Source organism: Corapipo altera, unplaced genomic scaffold (assembly GCF_003945725.1).
Source record: "Corapipo altera isolate COAL_440 unplaced genomic scaffold, ASM394572v1 359, whole genome shotgun sequence".
Lineage (NCBI taxonomy): Eukaryota > Metazoa > Chordata > Aves > Passeriformes > Pipridae > Corapipo > Corapipo altera.
Genome location: NW_020884948.1, coordinates 2,520,425 through 2,543,836, shown reverse-complemented (window position 1 = coordinate 2,543,836; position 23,412 = coordinate 2,520,425). Strand labels below are relative to the sequence as shown.

Below are 23,412 nucleotides of genomic sequence, written 5' to 3'. Positions count from 1 at the left end.
TGTGGTAAAGAAGCTTTTTATTTTTTTCCTAATTTAAAGGAATTAAACTTTATCATCTCATATAGAAAAGTTTATGTGGAAAAATCTAAAAGCTCGCGAATCATCAAGTATAGTTTGAACTACTGTGGCTATTTAGAAAACAAAATCGGCAAAAGCATAAAATAAATGGATATTTATTTCAGATTTCTTCAGAGATAAATCAGAGAGGAAACTATAGTACATGTGATGATATATGTTTGAAAGCAGTTATGGGAAATGAAGTTCCTGTGTATGTATTAGGTACTCAGCCCTCAGCAGAGAAGCAAATGGTGATGGTGAGTGTGCATGTTTTAGTCCAGATATGGAGTGCACCTTTGAAGCAAAACTTTGTGCCTCCCTGAGGGGTCTTGGAGTTCATAATTTCCTTTAGATCATTATAAGCTGGGGTTTAACTCCATGCACCAGCCCCTAATGTATCTTCAATCTGCAAAATGAGCTGAGGGCTTGTCCGGAGTAAAACCCTCTTTCTGAGTTTAATCAGCTCTATGGCCACATGCATAAATGCCAAATGTATTTTCTCAGTACATACAGTGTCAACAGGGCAATAGTAGAAAAGTCACTGGAATTATTCTGTTTAAACTTCTATACACGTACAGGGTTCAATTCCTTTTTTTATCACTTCTGATAGTCTCATATTTAGACAGCAAACACAATTTTGTAGTTATTTCTTGATCCCTTAAATGTTGGGACATTGCAGTACATTGCTTTATTTTAAAATTTCAAGTCATAAATTACTTAAATTATAAGCGTGACACTGATGAATGGCAAAATCAGCTATATAAGCAAATTAATGCATGGCTTAGGTTTTTTATAAAAGCACTTAAGTAGATGAGTCATTCATATCTTCAAGCTTGTTAATGAATTTAATGGCCTAAATTTTCAAGCCGTTACTAAAAATATACCTACTATAACTTCAGTTAAGTTGCAGACTAAATTAGTTGTATTTCCAGCTGCTAATTAGTCTTGTTGGTAAACAGTGTGCCTGTGGTTTTCAAGAAAACTAAGAAAAATACTTGAGAAAATGAATTTGAATATTCAATGTGTTAGAGAAAAAAAGTTATTGCAGTTTGCCTAGTTTTTTTTTCAGAGAAGTCTTCTCTGCAATTTTATAGTTGGCTCTACTCCTATAATGTTGGCTATAAGACTGTAGTGTCATCCAATTACACTGAAAAATTATGATTTATGTTAGAAAGTCTTCTCTTGACTGTGTGTACGAATTGTATTTACAACCTGCAGGAAGACTTAAAGGTGAAAAGCTGCAATAACTAAAATTGTTCTCCTGTTCAGGATGCTTACTTTGGAAAGCAAGCAGCCCAACAGCTTAATTATCTCTAGTGTGTACAAACACATTTTCTTACACGCTCAGAGAGAACCTAACAGGCAGTTTGTACCATCTTCAGTTTTAGATATGTGAGCTGCTGCTGCATCGAGAAAATCAGAAAATGGAATGTATGATGCACTTACTCACTCTGTTCTCTGTAGAACCTTAGTCATGAGTTACCAGTGTTTTCAATGGTATAGTGTTATGTGTTCTTGCTTGAAATAGTGTTTTGTCCACATACAAAAATGTAGGCACAAATATAGATATATCCAGGTGAACAGAAGGAATGCTTCAGTTAGAAAGCAAGTCTGTTGGATTCTGTAGATTTTGTCCAGAAACCTCAAGTAGCCCTTGAGAAGTTTTTCTTTTACAGAATTTATAAGGAACCCCCATCCCAAATTCAGAATGAGACAGATGAGACTCTGGAAACCCTTCTAGCCACAGGAAGCTGTTCTTATTTTCTGATTTTTCTGTTGTCTTCTGGTATCATGAGTTGTCAAGGAGGAAGAGATTAAAATTTTCAGCAGGTTTGCAAAGATAGATCTCTTAATGTCTTGTCTTTGTAATGTATAGCCCAGATTTGTTCAGCTGTGGTCCTTTTTTCTCTGTGAGAGCTGATGCATCAGTCTGTAAAGCACTAGAGACTATGCAATGATTGATTATGACTGGCATAGCCAGACCTGGGAAGAATGTAATGGATGGGTTTGAGTTATATTTGAGGCAGTGGAGGATGAAAATTATGGGAAAAGTAGATCTCATTATAGCAAGTCATCTAGCTGTCTGCCCATCTCTGTGCTCTAGTGTTGTGGTGGTGGAGGCAGAACCAGCATGCCACTGTTTTTTCCAAAAGTTTTGGAATATATTTTGGTGAAAGATGGGGAGAACAAGCAAGGGAGGGAGAGCGCCAGAGATGAGTACTGTCCCCTCAGGCTCTGGCCCTCCCATGGATGCCCAGGTGCTCAGCACAGGGAGTAGCTCCCATAGCAGGTAAGATGAATGATTTCATGTCTCTGCAAGTCTGTTCTAGCATTTGTTCTGCATCAGGTTCTTTGCACAATCATAAAATTTCTGGTGTTTGATGACAATCATGTGTAAGACAGGATTTCTCAAAAGAGCTAGAGAGGCAGGGTTTTAGAATCTCCAAGGATGCTGCAGTTTTTAGTATCTCCAAGGATGAAGCCTCAGTAAGCTCTCTGAGCCAGTGCTTAATCACCATCACAGTGAGCAACTGTTTCCTGATGTCCAGAGGGGACCTCCTATATTTTAGTTTGTGCCTGTTGCTTCTTGTCCTGGCACTGGGCACCACTGAGAAGAGCCTAGCTCTATTTTCTTTACACTATCCCTTCAGGATTTTGTACATGTTGATTAGATCCACACCCTACCCCTACATCAACAGTGTCTATGAGGATCTTGTGAGAGATGGTGTTAAAGGCCTTAGTATTCTCTACTTTCCCCTCATTTACCAAGCCAGTCATTTCATCGCAGAAGTTTATGAGTTTGACCAAGCAGTTTCCTGTTGGTGAAGCTGTGCTCACCACTCCTGATCACCTTGTCCTTCATGTGGCTGGAAATAGTTTCCCAGATCAGCTGCTCCTTCATCTTCTCAGGGCCTGAGGTGAGACTGACCTGCCTTGTAGTTCCCTTGATCCTGCTGTTTTTAAAGATAGGAGTGACATTTGCATTCCTCTGGTCATCAGGCACCTCTCAATCACCGTAATCACTTAAGGACTGAGAGTGGTCTCACAATGACATCACCCACTTCCCTCAGCACTCACTTATTCGTTTATGAATGAGATCCAGCAAAACACCTTTCCTCACTGGCTTCTGTGTTGGTTGAGCTCAGTGGTGTGCAGTGCTGTAGGAGGAAGGCTGAGGCCATGCTGTGCAGTGAAGGAACAGGGAACATGGGGTAAATATTTGACCAAGGTAGCTAAGAGCTAGGTGCATACTTATGGACACTGAAATGCTGAAGTTGAGCGAGTATAGTACAAATTCAGGTCTGACACCTCCAAGCTGCACAATTGCCAGCTGGTAGTCTCTTTTGGGTAGCTTATAAAGCCCCCAGAACTGAGGTAGGTCCATGCAATACAAATAGGATGTTTCCAGTGTGCTATCTCTGAAGGGCTTATTTTGAGATGTGTTTTCCTTTATTCCACTGCTTTTGCACCCATCTGAGAACATTTTCTGGAGCTGCATTAACATAAATCTGGGTCTTGCAGTGCCCTAGCTTCTATCAATGGATCTAAATTTTGCTTGATGTCTCTTGGACTGTGCTCCTGCTGGACCTGATAATACTTGATTTACCTGAGTTCTCTATTGTCAAGGATAACCCAGCTTATCCTGTGATGTTGATCTGATCTTTGTATATCTTGCTGGAAAGAAGGGGAAGGAAGTGACTCTCCCCACAGAGTCTGGCTGCCCCTATTTTGTACAGCTGTAAAACTAAGGAGCATTTCTTTGTAAGAATAGTTTTCTGGTAAAAATATTTGATCAATAGCAGCCAGTTATTAAAAGCTGTTCCCAATAAAAATAACTTTCACTAGATGCTATTGACATATTGCATTAAAGTGTGGAAGAAAGAAGAGGAAAGAATGTCATGTTTTCAGTAGAAAGGCTCATCTTCTGAAAGAGGTCGACAACAGTGACACAAACTTTCTCAAGCCTAGATAGTTTTCCTTCGGTCTACCAATTAAAATGTCTTTGATATTTGCTATCACCTCTTACAGAGTTTTAGCATTTCTGAATTTTTTTACATTAAAAACAACCCCTTGAACTATTACCATTGCCTATTTTTGTGAAGTTCTCCTTCCAGCTCCTCATGGATTTAATCACCTTCACAGTTCATAAAGGAAGATATGAAATTTAATGTGATGCTTTATTTGCAGAAGCTGTGGACACAAGTATAATTTATAAGAGATGAATATTAGAGTGTAATGCCTATGACATCCATGTTGCTTATCAAGGAATATCTTTTTCCTTCTGGCAAAACACTTTGCAATGTTGTTTTGAGCTGGAGATCCCTTCCATTTCATCACTTTCCAATTTTTACATGGTTGGATATCTTGGCAAAAAGGCAGGTTTCTCTTGTGATGATGAGGGAGAGTTTAAATTAGAAAAGAAGGCACAAGAAGAAGAAAGGAAGATAAAAATTTTAGGGAAACTAATAGAAAATATGTGAAGTACCAGGGATGGTAACTTGATGTAAGGAACCAGATAGTTCTGGAGGATCAGAGGGAAGAAAACCCGTCAGAATCAAATCCTGAAGACATTTGAGAGGAAAATACTCTTGTAAATCAAAATTATGTACTTTGGGTGTAAAGCACCACACACCTTTGGTGTGGCAGAGTCATGACTGGACTTTCTTCCTGCTGTGGTGCACCCTTTCTATCCCTTTCAGGGATAATGGGATGATAACATTTTCTTTTAGGTATGTCTTTCAGTGACTCCCAAGTTGGAGGAAGATAAATTTGAGTCATACTCTTTAAATGTCTTAAGAGTTTAAGTACAGAAGTATCTGTCTTAGATATTTTGTCAGTTAGTCTTGCTGGTAGTGTTTTACAGCTCTGTAATTGTTTAGACTTCCCATTTTCTGAAGCCACTCTTCTAAATGAATATCCATAACATCTTTCTAGAAATAAAAACATTAATTAATAATTCCCATTGACCGGCTTAGGCTTTTGTACTCTCTGAATTCCTGATCACTTATTTTCTCCCTTCAGTATCATCTGTCTTCTTTTTTTCCTTAGGCTTCAGAAAGTTGTCATCTGTTTCCATTACATAAGAAATTTGAAGTAATTTTAAGATTTTTGAAAGGACAATTGATAAAACCGTATTTTGATTTTTTGAAAGGAGATTTTCAACTCTATTATGCCCTCCAAATGGCTTCCTTTTAGAAATCAGTCCTTACTGCATAATGTATGTTTATGTATGTCTTGATTGTCCTCCCTTTCTGGGCATCATAAAATATGGTAAGAGGGAGACTGAAACTCATGACTTCTTGGGCAGCACGGACATAAAGCTATGTTCCACTAACAAAAAAAAGTTCAAATTACAATATCTATATGAAATTTTAAGTGGTTTATGTCTTATGTATGTGGTGAAGATAAAGCATTTTAAAAGCAATAGTTTTTATGCTAAAACTGCCACGTATTGATATAAAGGATTAGCTTTTAATATATGTATATATTTAGTTATAGTATATCTTAACCAATTATTTAAAAAAATAAAAAGGGGAAGGAACTGGGCAACTCTCCCCAAAACTCAGGCATCAGTTCTGAGGGATAAACGTGTGTCTGACAGAAAGATCTGTGCTGCTCATCCTTAGCAGTTTTGCCCTGAGGACTCATTAGTGAATCTTGGAGGAAATTGTGTGTTCTTGTTAAAATATATTTCATTTGTTTGTCTGGGATGTAATCTTGTATATTCTTTGTGTGTATCTAATGCTTAAAAAGAAAATTTTGAATACTGTTAAAATCTGGGGATTTAGGAAAGGTATGTGGGGTGATTAAGCAAGCTTTGTGCTTGCACCTTCATTTGGGAAGCATGCATTGTTTTAGTTTCCTTTACTGGGATTCTTGATTGTGACATTTAAGAGATTAAACAACAATGTTGACAGCCTTTAGCCTTAGGTTTCTTTAGCACTTCTATTATAAATTTATGCTAAGATTCTGTGAGGGAAGCTAAAGCTATAAGAAATTCTTCATGGATGCCTTATGGAATACTTAAGGGAGATTACCTTTCCCTGATGCACATTTGTGCCTACTGAAGTGTTATAGCACGTTTCAGATGAATTTACCTAGGATTTGTTTGACAAATGAGAGAAATGTGTAGATTTCACTAATCTTCAAAAACAAAGTAGCAAAAAGAGTTATTGGTCACTAGAGAGGTCCAATATGAGGAAGCACACATCAATTCAAAATATACTTTATTTTTTTTCCCCTTAAGGTATCTCAGGTTTTTCCAAACAGTTTTCAAGGAAGAAATATGTTTTTAAATTAAAATAGAAAGGTAATGTTGCAGATGCAAAGCTACAACACACACAGAGCTAGCTACTGCTCACGTTTGTACGCTTTTCTTCTTCACGTAAGCATGCTCATAATCCTGTGGAAAGCAGGAAACTTTTTTAAGTGCAGATTTTTTATTATCCAGAGGGTACAGTTCCAGTAGAGTCGTGGAAGTGATGTGTATGCATGACTAGGCCTTTAACATGTCACTGTCCATGCTGCGATGGGGAGGATGTAAGCATAGGGTAAACTAGTTTTCAGAGAATGATACAAATCTTAGAATTGCATAGTAATTTTTTCTCAAGTCCCCTTTTGTTTAAAAAGAAATTCTGTTATATATCGTGGGTAATAGTAATTCCAGAGTACTGGAAAAAGTACAGTGTTTAAAGTACTAGCCTAGCTTTGAAAGTACTTTAGTATGATGAACAGATGAAAAGGAGCTGCTCCTCATATCCAGAGTTTGCAGTAACAAACTGAGTTTTGCAGGAGACTAAGGATTCTAACAAATGGGTTGTTACAGTTAGAACTTCAGTGGAAGCAACATCTTCATCCTGTTCTTCTAAGTTACTGTTCCATAATGAAAGGGGTTGCATGAAACACAAGTTACTCCAGAGCTGATCTTTGACACCTGACACTCAAACTTTTGATTTTGAAACTTCAACCAAGATGTGTTTGAATGGGAGTTCTTCAGTAAAGCTTTTGAGATATAATTACCTGAAAGTCTAGTTTTCCAATCACTCAGCTAGGCTTACAATTCATGTCAAAATGGAGAAACAATTTTAATTCTTTTATATATTTATATTTATGTCTCATTTTGCTGTATTCTTGCATGAAATGCTACAGATCTCTCCTTCTTTCTGTTTGTCAGAGATGTATCCTGAATTTTTTCTTTCTCCTTGATAAGATAGTCTTTCTGTGTTGAAATTACTAATGTGTGAAAAAGGAAGAATGGAATTTTACTGTGCAAGGGGATGTTGAGATACCTGATTGGTTTCATCTCCATTTACTGCAAAATCAGAAAATTACTGAAAGGTTGCTGAGAAAATACAGGTGTAACTACATCTGCTTTGTATTCAGAAATACATAAATCCATAGGGGAAAAAAAGGTTTGCTGATTCAACTGTTGAAGAGGAAGGTCCTTGTTCTAAGACTCCTGGCATATGTATGTCATTGGTACACGTAGAACAAGTGATAGATGCAAAGTCTGCTTCAGGAGAAACCACAGAAGGACATAATTCCCTTCACAGTTATTTCTTACAAATTCTGAAATACTTTGAATTGTTGCAAAGGTCTAATATAATATCTGTTAAAGAGGAACATGCATTTTGGAAAGCCTCAGATCATTAACTGGATAAGAAAAAAAAAGTCACAGGAGAGAACAGTTGAGAGTGTGAACTTTCACACATCTAGACTATTAACTGCAGCTAAAATTAACCAAGGTGCTGGTTCACATTTCGATCATGAGACTTCAGTCTTGGTCTTGTATTTCTCTGTGTTTCCTGCAAGGAGCAAGTACACAGCTTGAACATGTTTGCTCAGAGTTTCAGGGTGCAAAGTTTCCATTGCAGCTTTTTTTTTTCCTTCTCTAAAATGGAGGCACTTATCCTCCTAAAGTCCTTTAGAAAGTGAATGTGCAATCTAAAAGTTCTCAGGCCCAACCAAGCAAACCTTGGCATAGAATTAATGGAAAAACCAACTAACTTCCTTATATTGTGCATTACTAGAGTCTGGGTTAATCTGGAGGCAGCTTCTTCAGTGTGTAGCTGGGCTGTTCCCACAGTCCTAAAATGACCAGAGTTGTAGGTATGTAGTCCATGGCACTTATCCTAAGAGAGCTGGCTCTGCTCTCTAGCATGCAGGGACAATACTGACTTGCTGTCTGAGGGCTCACACCTGCAGCAGCAGAATGGAATGCATGTGAGTGTGCTGCTCAGTGTTGTTGCATGGTCAGTGATGCTGATCTTGTCCTTGTAAACATCAGTATTATCACTAATACTGTGGGTTTTCTCCATAAATCTTACATGGCAGGTGACATAGCTGAAGTTCAGGGGGACTGAATGGGTTTTGCTGGTTTCTACTGGGATGATTCTTTTTGGAAGGAATATCTGAGCTGTTTTTCTTGTACAGTGTTCCTAAACAACTTGAATAAATGGTTGCTTAGTAAGATTCATATCTACAAATGTGAGGGGGTTTTTTGCACATCAAACATATCAAATATAAACCACAGTTGAGTTTTTTAACCTTCTTTCCTTTTTCCAAGAGATTTTTTTCCAAAGTCTTTCTCCATATGGATATGATGTTGCTTTTTTGCCAAGTTTCTTTAGCATTTGGTGGGATAAGTGTGGTGTTCTCCACTTAAAATATCACCTAAATCTAATAAGTTCTACATTAAGAATAAGTTGTTTACAAAGCTATAAAGATTTTTTCATCGTTCACTAAAAAGCTGGACAGTGGTGCTTTGAACTTGTGTGAGATAGTTTAACATAATTCTGTGGTATCATCGCATTTTCCTCCTCAATATGCAGATTGCCAAAAGACATAAACTGCACAAGACTGCTTTTGTCACAAAGTGGTGTGTTATAAAACTTGTGTTTGTGTTAGGCCACATCAGTTGGGAAGTTTGAAAATGCTTTGAAATACAGTCTAGTTAGAATGACCATCTGCCTTCAGCTTCTTTTACTGTCTGCTATGGAAATACCTAGAAGTTGTTTAGATGCAATGATACAATACTATTCAGTCCACTTGTGTCTGTGTGTGCAGTTATTATTACTTGGATTGCACATGATATTGTTGTTATGCCTGTTAATTAATGTAGTGATATGCAGTTGAGATCAGGAAGAGAAGTGTCTTCAGAAAAGTGAAAAATAGCATAAAGTTCTCTTATACTGTTTTAAGTATCAGATTTGAAAGCTAGTTTGTGTTAGTATGTTTTTAATGAAATTCTCTTTATACCAAGTCATCAATACCATTTTTTGGTAATGGGTTTTCCTACTTCAGTATTGTAAGCATCATGTAAGTCTAGGTGATGCTTAAGTTCTAGCAGCTTTAATACTTCGCAGGAAGGACACACAGGCAATTTAAAGTCTGTATGTTACTAGAATTAGGAAAGTGTTGCCAAAATATATCTTTATTTTTCTCAATTTACTTTAATAATAAATAGGCTTCCCTTGTGCTTTCCATAAGAAGTGTGCTGGTACCTGCAAAATGAACTGGGAATCTAAGTTGCCAGTTTTTTCTAGTTTATACAGAAGCAAAAGTTTGGAACCGTAATATAGGTCATTAGGCATAAGTATTTACCTTGTTCTCCTTCTCTTCTTAAATGTGCTAATAAATGCCAAAGCATGTACAGGAATTGCCATTATTCTTGCATTTTTCATTTCTAAATCTTGCTGTGTATGATGATTTAGTGAATCTGTGTATAACTTAGAGTTCTGAGTGAAGTAATGAAATGGATTTCTCACTAATGCATCACTGTATTTGAAATAAGTCTTTCTGCAGTCATTGCCTTTTATCACTGCAGAGCCATTAACTAATAGCTTCCATCCTGGGACAATGGAGTGACTTGAGCCTGAGGGAAAATAATTTTCTATAATATGTCTGCAAGAAGCACCAGTCTACAAGAGCTGGATTTTGTAGAAGCTGACTATAGAAGTCATTTGCTACTATTATTTTGGGAAGAGTGAGGGCTGAAAAGTGATGAGAGGTATTCACATAATCAGAGAGAAAGAACAGAGAAGAGACGTGCTTTCCAGCAGGGGATTCTTGTTTAACTGTGAGACCAGCTAAAGAAGAAAGTGCAAAGCACTGGAAGACAGCACTTCAGTTTGGAGATGAAGCTGTGTGCAGCAGGGAGGATCCTGGCACCCTTCCAGGCCCCTAGCCCTAAGCCTCAGCAGTGATCTGGACTAGCGAGAAGAAATTAGGTCAACATGTTTGTCTTTTTATCTAGCTCTGTTTTTCTTGTGTTTCTACAGTAAAGATGAGTTTGTCTCAGAATCCAGAACAAATGTTTTGTTTGCATTAATTAGCATATCACGATTAAGTGAACATTAAGCTGAGGTTAGAGTTGGAGGAAAGCGTATGGATTAACTACCTTGGAGTAGGAATAGCCCTGAGCAAGTCCTAGGAGCCTACAGCAGAGGTGCATGAGGTGAAAGAGGAGGAGAGCCTGTGCTGACAGCATTCCAGCCTAACCCTAACCCAGCGTACTGGGAGCTGGCTGTTGACCCTCTATAATGACCTTCTACTTAGGGAGAACTCTTGATAGTGTAATGCTACCCCTTGAGGTTGTTGGCTGTGGGATTGTTCAAAACAATCTCACAGACAGGAGTTAAGAGTTTTCAGAACACACAAAGTGCAGTTACCCAATGCTGGTTTCTGTAGTCCAACTGGGAGAGATGCTATTGGATGAAGCATTTCATTAAGGTATTACCTAGATCCAAAAAATGCCTAGAGTACAATATAAGTTTAAAGAAATGAAGGCTGCGAGAAACTAGGATAATAGGAATCGAGTTGGGAGTTATTGACTTGATAAGGGGAGAATGAAAAACCTGAATGAATTTGAAAAACCTCATCTCTTAGTGTTCACTCACAAAGGGAGGAGTAGGTGTCATGGTGTCTTCAAAGCACGTGTGACACACAGGGGACAGACAGTTCCTTCCTCTGGGCTCTGGATTCACATAAGGAACTTGAGCATCAGGTTGTTTTGGATGTATTTCTGTTTCTGCATGGGAGCGATTACCAACACCCATTTCCAGTATCCTGCTCCCACTCACATGACAGTTCCCCCAGCACTGTGTGACTATTTAAGGACTTACCACCCCCACCACCACTGCCCCATTCTAGCAGTCCGTAGATATTAATGCTGTTTTGCATCTGTGGCAAATGGAGTGGGATAAGGAAGATGTAAAGCAGAAGTTCAGGGTGAGGCAAGTAGTAAACATAGTGTTTCAGTTTGTGTGTTGATAAGAAAGCTGGCATGAGGACTAAAGAATAACCAGTGGTTGTCCTTCAGGTAATTTAGGCAGCATCTTTTTTTTCTTTTGTCAGGCTGAACGCTTCAGTACAATTTATGAACTATTAAACAATTTAAATTTTTCCTTAGTAAGATATGTGGATATCTAAATATCTCTTGAGAGTAAGGAAACCAAGAAGTACATTAACAACTGTCAGTGAAGGTTTTTAATCCTTCATTGTATGCCACTGTTGAGACCTAGGACGTTAGCAGGAATTCTGTAAGGCAGCAGTGTTCCGATCAAGAAAAATAGCTCTCATTTCCCTAATGAATTCTAAAAGTACTTTAAATTCCACATAATAACTAATGTGCATTAATCTTGACCCCTGCAAGTCTGTAATGGCTGCTAAACAGCAGTGTATATCAGCAATTAATGTGCCTGCTTGAAGCATGGACTAAAAACGTTGGTAGAAGAAGAGCAGTGCTGCTTTTTAATGCAGGGGGAGAAAATCCAGGAATCAAAATGAGTAGATACTCCCATTCGTTAGTAGTTTATTAATGATTTTAACTCCTAGTAGGTTTTTCCATTGGGAAAAACAAAGTCAGATTTTTTTACAAAACTTGTGCTTACTTCAGAAGACTGTTGTATCAAGCAGATTTTGGAGATTTGTCCCTTTATTATTAGCAGCGAAGCACATGAAAAGCAGAATATGGATGATTTAATTCCCCACCCAACAGTAGATGTCACAGCAGGAAAAAGTGTCCTTTCCCATCTTACCCAAGCATATTGCCACCGCATTGCACAGAAGAGGTCCTTTTCCTGAAGGCAATGTCTCCTGTCCAGAGCCTCCTTTTGCTGTTTCTCAAACTACCAGTGTTACTTGAGTGTGTCTTTAGCTATCCCATTAATTATTTGCTGGAAAACTAAACTGAATGCATGACAGTATATGTTTTGCCAGTTACTGTGAAATAAAGCATCAAACAAACCAGATCATGTTAAATGCTCATGCAAAGTATGTTCCTACTAGGCAGAGAACCTGTAGAGCTTGCAGATGCAATCAACAGAAATATAAGACGTGTCTCAGCTGATGTTGCTGTTTACCTCAGACTACTGTGTCTGGAATGGTAATACAAGAAGGCTTTTAGTGTTCCTCGTGTTAGCAAGGGTGGGTGAACTGCACCTTAGCTGTGGGGACAGACCTGCATGCAAAATCTTGATACGTGGTCAGGCTTCTCCTCTCTGCCACGGCTGCACACATGCACTGCTGCCCCCACCCCCAAGGGTCGCCCAGCTGTGCAGCCTGGAAAGGAGCAGGGGTATGTCTGAATGAGGTCAACTGTGAAGTGTGTTCAGTCACTTGGGAGTAGGCCTCTAAAATAGTTCTATTCCTGAAATCACACAGAGAAGTGTCTGGTCTTTCTTCCATCTGGGCCCCTACCTGGCATGTCACACCTTGCTCCTGTCCCTGCATCAGTGTGGCTATCTCATTCTCAGCAACTAGAAAGAGAACAGCTTGTTGCAGTCTTAGTTTTTGTTAAATGTTTGAAGTGCTGTGGCTCTCTAGTCATTTGGAACCCAGAGAAACACCTTTTCACACAGTCCTCTTGTGTGCATCATGTATCCAGGTAAATTGATAATTTTACTCTCTATGAGCCTAAAGCTGGTACCACTACATCAATAAGACCAGGCTGTCATGGCTTAGCTCCAGATACCATCTAAGTACTACACAGCCTCTCACTTGCTTCCCCTCACCCTGTGGGGAGGAGAACCAGAAAAAAAAATAAACTTGTGGGTTGAAATAAAAACAGTTTAATAATTGAAATATAAAATACTACAATAATAACAGCATCATAGTAATTGTAACTAAAAGGACAGAGAGAAATGAAACCTAAGGGAAGAGAGAGATGCAGAATACAGCTTCTCACCACCTGCTGCCTTGTCCCCCAGCAGCAATTGGCCCCTCCTGGCCAACTCCCCCCATTTTTTGTATGGACATGATGTTCTGTAGTGTGGGATATCCCTTTGGCCAATTTGGGTCAGCTGGCCATGCTCCCCACCAGCTTCCTGTGCAGCTCCTCACTGGCAGAGCACAGGAAACTGAAAAGCCCTTGGCTCAGGGTAAGCACTGGTGAGCAAAACTAAGCAATCAGTGTGCTATTGACATTATTCTCATACTAAATCCAACCTCACAGTACAGCTTCTAGGAAAAAAATTAACTCTATCCCAGCTGTAACTGGGACACAGGCTTAGTGTGCTGTTACTCTGCCTTTTACTCTGGACTGATAATAGATAATGAGCATCTTCTCCTTCAGATGTCTTATTCATTAGTGGTATGGGAAAGGCTGCAGCTGAACTGTGAATCTGGTTTTTATACAGCACCATCATAAAAATTTGCAACATTGCATCAGAAAGTACAGATCAGGTATAAACTACCTTTTGTTAGTTCAATTTTATTCCAGAAATACCAACAGAAAAAGTGTAGAGCAGAATGTAGAGGGGTTGGCGACTGTGAGGCAGAAGAGCTGCGATCTGCTGCACCGGGTAGTTTGTCATAGTGTGAAAACAACAGGTACAGTGAATTCTCAGTGGTGTGATTTCATTTGGGAGATAGGCTGGTTGGCATATGCCTGTTTGATCCAGATGGAATTTGTGGCTCTCAATGACCCAGTATTGTAGAGGTCCAAATTTAATTAATGCAGACCCACTTTTTAGGGAGTTTAATGGTAGTGCACGTTTAAAGAAAGATGGATAGTATTCTGGTTTGAATGTATTTTATGTATGGGTATGCTGTATATATCATTTATGCAAACCTTATAAAACTCATGTAGAAGTCACATAGTTCTGTGAGATATTCTTACAACTTTCCTCTGTTTCTCATGGAAACCTAGCAGTTTCTAGCCCAATTTCTAACAAATTTTTCAACATTTCTTTTACCAAGAAGTGACTTCCTGTCACTGTAATTTCATTTTGTAATTTACTAGCTTTTCTAAAACATCTTTAAGCGCACTTGAATGTCTGAAGCCAAATGCTGACAAATTATTTTCTAGGTTCTTTGTAGCTTTGTATTTCAGTGCTGTTTGTCTCCAAAACAAAGTCTTCACAAACATGTTTACTGCATGGAAAAAAAGATTTATTGTATACAATTTTGACCAATAAATAAAGAAAAATACAAGCTGCCAGGGCTTGGAATTTGGGGAAGGAGAAGGTGTGGGGATAAGAAGTGCCAAGATAACATGTCTTGCCCTTGGAAGTGCTGAAGTTTTCTGATAAAGTTTTAAAGGAATTTGAAGTCTGCTTTTTTTGTGTTCCAGTGGAGATGACATTATTACCAGTATCCATACAGAATCAGTGATTTGGTTTGTATTGTTTTTAATACTTTATGTTGAAACAGAGATATTGTTAGTTAATATACTAGTGAGCAAACTCAGTGAATGAACATCCTAGAAGGATGTGGAGCTTAGCTATTTGCAGTTTAATCTCAATGATTTATTGAAAGAAGGACAAAGTAATAAAAGAGTTAATAAAAATCAGAGTTAAAGGTTTTGACAAAATCATCTTATCTTGCAGTATAACTTAGTGTAGCCCTTAACATGCGTATTAACATATATATTAAGATAATCTATGAATATCTATTTTTAAAAGCTGCTATATACAAAATCCCACTTCCAGCCTCCTTGATTAGCACAATCAGCATGTTACCTGCTAAATTACATCTTAAATTGTTAAGAAGCCCAATAATGCATCTTGAAGAGCGTTCTCAATGTTTGAACGGTGCTGGCAAATCCAGCCAGGATTCCAAACATTACTTTGCAGTGCTTGGGTCTTCCAACTGGAGTTGTACTCCACTATATTGGCACAGGGGTACCTGCACATACAGTGTGCTCCTGTGAGAAAAATGAAAGCAATTTGACTTTTCTCAGATAAATCAGGTGCTGTTTCTTTTCTAACTCCTTATTTTGATGTATGGGTTTGAATTTTCTTAATTGCCCATACATCTTATATTTTTTGCCCACTTTTCATCTTATTTTTTTATTGCATGCTACCATTTCTTAAAACAATTACTCATATTTAGATCTCTAGTGAGAACATTATTCTTCATCACTATCTGAGACTATCTCTTTCAGTACTTCCTATAAAAAAAATTAGTTTGAAGAATTAGTCCATTTTCAAAAGACTTTTTTCGAACCAAATCCAAGTAGAGTTGCTTTACAATGCCCATCCAGGCACTGGGAAGGAAGTATCTCCTCTCTTGGTATCTGCTATTACAGCCTCCCAGAGCTACCCAGAATCTCTACAGAGCTACAAATCTTACATTTGTTGTCAGAATGGGTGATACTTGTAAACTAGAAGAAGCTGGAAAGAGAATTTGGTGCAAACAACAACAGCGTGGTTTAGCTTTAAGATAGAATTAAGAAGTGATATGCCAGAGTGCATCTGTGCATTTTCCATCATGGAAGTGTCAGGTAATAGTCTGGCATTCCACATAGTCAAAAGGGTATTTAATTTTCTGTTGTCTTCTACACATCAACGACAGGAATATTTGTTGTGTGATATAAAACTGCCACTGTCACAGTTGCCTTTTGAAGAAATAATCAATGTTGTGTGTCATAAATATCTTCTTGTAACAACTATGTGGATTATTTTTAAACAACTTGAAGTTAATAAAATAGCAAGTAATATTTTAGAGGCACAGTTTTTATTTATCTTTCAGAAGCAAAATTGTGTGTTCAACTTTTCAGTTTTCCATTATCCAGTTTAGTTAATATCTGTATCTAAATTAGTTCAGTGCAGGGAACATCAGTGCACAGCCTTTCCTTTTAAAGTTTTATTGCTACACTGTTTGTTTTTGAAATATCCCAATCAAATGTTTGGTTGCTAAGAAATCATCATTCTTAAGGAAACATTAAGAAAACATTGTTAAGAAACTACCATTGGAGTGATTTTCTTGTTATTAAACTTTCCCCTTGATATAAATATCAGGGAAACACAGGCTTGTCAAATGAACAATTTTAGCAAAATTTGCAAAATATTGTTGTTGACACGTTGTAGTAATTTCTGTATTTATTTTAAATTTTCTGTGACTTCCTGACTCTAAATCTCTCTTTCCATTTAGATATACGTTGAGTGTTTACTTCAGAGAACTAACTGTAAAGCTGTTGTTAAGATGGTTTTCAGTTTCCAAAACAGTTTCTCACCATTAGAATTGTGCACAGGTGTGCTAGATTTTAAAGCAGAAAGGCACTGAAGCTGTACAGAATTTAATTAGATCTCACTTTACTGTTGTGTTAGTTAAAATACGCATTGGAGCTGTCAGTTGGAATTGGTGGGTGCCTGTGAAGACGCTTTTGTGAGCAGCATTAAACGTGTGCTGTTCCTCCAACTGCAGGGACTCTCTCTGCACCCCAGTGCTGTGCAAGAAACATTCTCAGTGCATTTTTCTGCATATTAGATTTCTGGATCATCCTGTAATCCTGCAGACAGCATTGGATGAGTTCTTGAGGAAATATATGAGGTGTCTGGCATTTGTTCCTGCGACACTAAATATTGTCCTGTTTGTCATAGTGTGAGCGAAAAGTGAAAACACAAACTCCAGCTTGCCAGAGTGGGGCTAGTGCTATTTGTTGCTCTTAAAACAAGCACATTTGGCAGCGTGCTGTGCTGTGCTAGGGAAGAGCACCAGGACAGAAAATTCCATGTTCCTGCACAGATGAATGAGAGAAATGGCCAGAGGGCAGACACCTGAGTTACAGGCATGCTATGGACAATTGCTCACTCTCGTGTCAAGTGTATAGAAAAGAACATAGAATGGTTTGGCTTGCAAGGGATCTTAAAAGATATTGCCATGTATCTCATATTAAGAAAATATAACTGCAAAACTTAGAACATCTCCCTGAAAATTTAACCATCTTGTCCCATGTAACATATTAATGATGACAAATTTGATTTTCAGTCTGTGTGTTCTCAGATCTCAAGAACTTTAACCTTGTTAGCCAAGTACTGGGCTGGCATCTTCAAAATTGGTTGAAGAACAGTTTTCCTGGATAACCAGCCCTAACTCTTCATAACTGAAGGATGTTGCCACAGAACTAGTTTATCCAGATAAGCCGTAGTCAAATTACTATGGAAGGGAGTCAACTTCCAGTTGCATTACTAAATGCCACATCACCTTCTTTTCAGTATGGAAGGAGTTTACAGAAAGCTGTGGTCTAGGTGTGTGCGGAAACAGGACACACCTTGCACGTTGAACTTCAGAGGTGTGCCTGTGGCGATGTGGGTTGTCTTGCAGGGCTGTGATGCTGTTGGAAGGCAGCATGCTGTTTCCAAATGCCCTTTGCCTTTCAAACTGCTTATGGCTGCTGTGAGTGTTCCAATTAGACAGCAACTTGGCTGTATTTGGTAGCAAATTTAAGTCCTGATTTATAATGTCAGTGCTGTAAGCTGATTGCTTGTAAAAGACTAAACGCATTTAGTCTGCAGACTCTACTTTGTTACTGTACCTCTTCTAGGAGTTATTGAAAAAAAATCAGGTCAATTTGCAATAATTTAGTTTACATCTTACAGAGAGAGATGGGGATTGTGGATATTTGGAGTTTAAAGGATATGTGAACAATTTTTTAAATACTTGCTATAGTTTCCTTTTGCAAGTTTAAAATGAGCTTTGGAAAAGTTTTGCATTTGCTTTGTTATGAACAAGGGTTATGTTGCCCTTTGAGTTCCTGTGCCAGTTTAGATGTTTCTATTTTATTGTAGCATTGTGTTTCTTAAAGGAGTGCCATTAGGGTGCAGAACAAACCAGACGCATTCTGCTTTTCAGTTAATAGAAGAAAAGTGTTTTTTCAAATATTATTTATTTCCAACAAACTATAAATTAAGGCTGTAGAAGTATCAGGTGCTGAAACTAAATTTAAATTGAAATTATAAGAATGAAGTTTTCATTTGACCTGTAGTTGAATATTGCAATTGTATTTTAGTGATCATTTTAAGAGATCAAGAACTGAATAAATTTTTATTTTCAGTAACTTTTCATGTGCTATTTTTTATATGCATAAACCATGTGCTATTGCAATTTTGTAATTCTGTCTCTTCATTTGGAATACCACTACGTATATTTCTCATTAGCATTCTATAGATTAAATTTACCTAAAACCACTTTTATACATATATCATTACAAATATTTTTTCATTTTTAGTATCATTGTGAATTACGCTTATAGTTGATTTAAATGTCTTGATAATTAGTTTAAATATGTGGGCAGGTTTTAAATGTAAATCTCTTTTTAAATGATTTCTCAAGCACATGAATTGGTGGGCCTCCTAGTAGTGGGCATTATAAAAGAAAAATACTAGTGCAAAGGGAAAGGAAATGTGAATTGCAGAAGTTTTTTCACAGAATTGTCAGATATTTAAAGTTCTACATTCAGTCTTTTGGCAGTTGTTCATATGCGAAGTTAAAGATTATAAGTTATGTAAAGTTATTGTGATTATGTTTGGGTTTTAATAGCAGTCAAGCAAAATTCCTTTTAAAAATGCAAATTAGGTTAATGGAAACCTGCAGCATACTACTGAAACATTTTCTCTAAATAATAAGAAGGAATCCTGTATGTGCTTAACTTTTCCACTCAGAAGTGCTGTGCACTATGGCTCTGAAACTGGAAATGACAAGCAGTGGGCACAAAAAATGAGAACAATATAATTAAAAATATAATTAAAATATTATATTTCAAATTGTTAATAGATATGCTGCCATGGGGATATACTGCTTTTCCTCTGAAGGTAGACCTTATTAATGGAGAATTGTTTCTGAATTTGTAAAGAAAAATGCAGCTCTGTGTTACTGATGCTCTTGCTTCATACTTCTGTTAGAGTTAGCTTTGCGTTTGATTTCATGATACTTACTTAAATGTTTTTGGAATAGCTGTGAAGCTGCAGTTTACAGTACACAGATACTGAAAGGTGTTTATATCATAGTAAAACCAATACATTCAGGAGAGGTTTGGGGGGGTTCTAGCGGAGGACTAATATTTGGCTCCATTTTCTTTTTTTGTTTCATGGCTTTTTCTTCCCTGTGAGTGAGGAATTTTTTATATCTAGATTGAATAGAGCTGTCATTCTAGCCTTGCTGAAATAACAAGAACCAACAGTGTAGATGATGTTCAGTCTTTTGCATTTCCAAAGATACTGTTTAATACAACTGAATGAGGGATGAAAATATGTAAGAACCATCCCTTCAAGTTTTCTGGAAAGTGTTTTTGTAGACTAGGACTCCATTTTTTAATTAACTAGTTACACTGGGTATTTCAGATCCCTGTGTTTTGTTGATTGTCCTCACTGAAATCTAGTTGCTATGAAGTATATTTAAATTAAAAAGTGGCTTTGTTGCATAAATTACTAATTTGCTAGTCTTTACCATAATTATTTAGTAAGTTAACTGTTCTACACTTTCAAGACGTAATCAGCTGACAGTGAGATATTATTTCAGTGAGATATTATTTCTTCATAGACCCTTTTTTTTTTTTCTATGGGCTCTGTGCTATTGGTTTTTGTCTTGGTAAGCTTACAGTATCTAGAATGACTCTAAAAACCTGCTTGTCCTAACACATTCTTTAATACAGCATCTGCACTGGACGCGTTTCGAATGTGTAACTGATAGCTGTCAGACTGTAATTTTATTTTTCAGTGGGTAAATACCGTCAGTTTCCATAGATGCAGTCTTACAAACAGATGAATACAAATGTTTTCAGCTGTGGACATTGTGCTATAGATTCCATGACTTTATTTATCTTCATTTCTCAGTCAGCACTGAGAAATATATACATATACTTCTTATCCACTAGTTGTTAAATATGCACAACTCGTTTCTTCTTTTGCTGAGTAAGATTCCTTTAGGTTTCTTTAATTCCCAGTTAGCTTTTCTCTGGCTAATGGTATCGTTAATGCCTAAAATAGTGCTTTAGCTCTGAAGGCTGAAATCATCATGAAACCAGCAAGTGAAACTCAAGTTCCATACATTTGTATAGCTTTTAATGAAAATGTACTAAGATTTCTTCCAAATGGGCATTTTAAGTATGGGAGCTTCCTTGTCCAAACTGCATGCTAATAGAGGCTACATGGAAATAATTAGTGTTATGCCTGAGAAACTGCTTTTTATTGTGAATTAGGCTGCATTTAGTGCCCTGAAACTCCCTCAGCACACCACATTAGTTTCAGTAACAAAGTATTCAGGAAAGGCTTTCACTTCATCCCATTTTTCCTTGTTAGAGATTTAAAGCCCAGATTGAATCACAGGGCTTCAGCCTTACCTCCCAGGAGCATCACTCCTGCCACCCTGCACTGAACAGCAAAATCCACATGACATCACTGTGAGGAAACACTGTAAAGCAGCATCAGTGTATCTTTTTGTCCCACAGGTGCAGCAGAAAAGAAAACTCACTTCCCATTTTGATTTGGTCTCCCCTCCTGATCTGTTGTCCATCTCCCTGAAAAGCTGAGAAAGGGGAGGTCAAGTGTTGATCAACCAGCCTACAAATGAAGTAGTCTGGGCTAGTGAGCATTCCTGTGTCTTGGGAAACAGCAGTAGGAATGCCTGTATAAATAAAAATGACTTTGTATTTCAGCATTGCTTACAAACTCACAAGTTTGGCTGTTAATCTTTGTGTTTATTTCTTTTGGATATGCATAGTTCGTGTCAGTATTTATCAAAGGTCTTTCTTGCTGTATGCTATTTTTCTATGCTCTCAGAATAAAGTAATTTAACTATTGTTAAATTACTGCTTTTTGCTAAAAGATAGAAGATAATGTTATTAGTTTTTCATTATTGCAAGTGGGTTCACTCTCTTGTTAATGAAACCCCACCCAGCAACGAAAAGGACAGTTATTTAAGAGATATCCCCTTTGCATATATTTTTCTGCTTGAAATTTGATCAAATGATCAGGAAGGGGTTTGAACATGTCTCTACAGCTCGTTTTGAATTCTGTGCAATGCAAAATCTCAACTTTATTTTTGTCTCAGAAATACATGTCTGATATAAAATTCCATTTGGCAAGGAAAAGAGATTTTAGGATTCCACAAATCCAAATTCTTTTGCTTCTGACTGTGTCCCAGTTGAAGCGTTAGATTTTCCTTTGAGACCTTTCAGAGCCAGGAACATGATTCTTTCAGCAAGGTATGGTGCACATCAGCTTCTTGTTTAAACCAATTCATTCTCCGGAGATGTGAAGAAATGTGTTGTTCAGTCTGGCAGTACTAATCCAAAGAGACACAAAAGGGAACCATGAGACCCCCAAAGTTTGGAAGCATCAAAGTGTAGATGCTGGTGCAGTGAGATTTGGTTAATCAGTTAAGGTTTTATTTTTATAAAAAAAGCAGACACTTGAATATTTCAAAACTGTGTAACAACATATAATGTATTTTGGCAATATCACATTCGCACAATGGCTTTCTTCTTTGTTTTGGGATGCAAGAGGAAAGTAAATCTCATTATTTTCGAATAGTCTTATACTTTGTTTTCGTTCCTTATTCAGAAGGATGGAAGAAACAAAATTAACAGTACTTTGTTCTTTACACCTTCAGCTGACAATAACAACAGCAATTAAAAAATTAATTTTGTGAACTGACTGCTGTTTGTTAATTTAAAAGCAAGTGCTGTACTTTCTGTCTAGGCTTGAAAAAAAGTTGAGTCCCTTAGCCCCATTTTTTTCTCATGTTGAATACGAGTCTCTCAGTAAACACTGAGGTACCTCCATTCATGGACATTATCTCTGTCTGCCCTTCCAGGGGTCACAAGCGCAAACTAGATGATGATGATGCTGCCAGTGACTCCAGTAAAGAATCCAGCAATGAAGATGAGGAAGGAAGCAGCTCTGAAGCGGATGAAATGGCAGCAGCACTTGAAGCTGAATTGAATGACTTCATGTGAGGTTCATGCAGAAGATGGAGTTTGTAATTATATTTTACTTCTCATAAACAGATCAGACTTCAGAAGACTCCCTTATGTCAGTACTCAATGTTTTTCCAAAATGTGTGTGTATATTTTGCAAAGCAACACAAGAGGTGACACATTATTTTACAAAATCGGAAATAGATGCTTTTAAGTTGTTTTACTAAAGGAAAATATACTTTTTTAAACAAAAAAAGTATTAAGTGGGACATGGTGTGCTATGCCAAAGACATGTTAGGAAATCTGTAGAACATTCATGTACAGGACAGTGATACAAATATTGATTAAAAACACATCAAATTTCTAAAAATAATTCAGGCTGTTGTTTATGGGTTACAGTCTTCAAAATAAGGAGGAGAGAAAGGAGATGGAATTGTCTGGGTAGTACAGCAGGAACCTGATGAACTGGTCATCCTTTTCCACAAATAAAGCTATCAAATATAAAAGGATTTTTGAAATAAAAAAGAACTATTTATATTTGTATAGAAACAGAGAACATGATATGCAAGCTTTGTAAACTCTGCACTTGATCCACCTGTCATTTGCTTCTAAGAGGATACATAATGATCAACATTCATGGTTTTAGGTTACTTTGTTGAATAGTTGGGTTCTTTAGGGACATCGTTTAGGTTTTTAACTTTTCTCCTCTGTAACCAGAAATATAGCACAGCATACTATGTGGTCCTGTTCTGCCATAAGATGCATATTCACCCATTTGTGTTGTCTTGGAAAGAATGAGTGCTACTTCATTCTAGATAGAATTTAATTTCTTTGACAAGAGATCTGATGTAAAGTTTTTGTATATTCTATTTCATATTTGACCCACAAAACAGATTTTCTTTCATTTAATAAAGGTTCATTTTGTACACTTTGTTTCCCTTTCGTGTTCATTTGCTTCCATCAAACATAAGGCACTTTTCTGTAATCTTTCCTTTATTCTGCATGAAAATAAGGAAAAACATCAAAAGCTAGTGCAAATCTGTAGATTCAGGCAGGTAGCTGAGACACAGAAGAGAAACACTGGCTCAGAAGATTTCCTTTTCTTTGGTATGTGAACTGTTACATCCTGACATTTTCTCAGGTGTCTTTGACTGGCCTCTGAAATTACCATAAGAGTTGTTGCTCTGGTTTTGAATTTCTGAGGCTAGAATCATGGT

The 23,412-nt window shown here is 37.3% G+C and overlaps 1 protein-coding gene across 1 annotated transcript in view; it reads left to right on the top strand.

Annotated features, from left to right (window-relative positions):
- Positions 1–23,123, top strand: part of CTDP1 (CTD phosphatase subunit 1) — a 99,822-nt gene extending 76,699 nt beyond the window's left edge. The window contains 1 exon segment of the mRNA XM_027662825.1: positions 22,093–23,123. Within this exon segment, the coding sequence (XP_027518626.1) occupies positions 22,093–22,234 (142 nt within the window). The 3' untranslated portion in view covers positions 22,235–23,123.
- Positions 23,124–23,412: the final 289 nt, after the last annotated feature.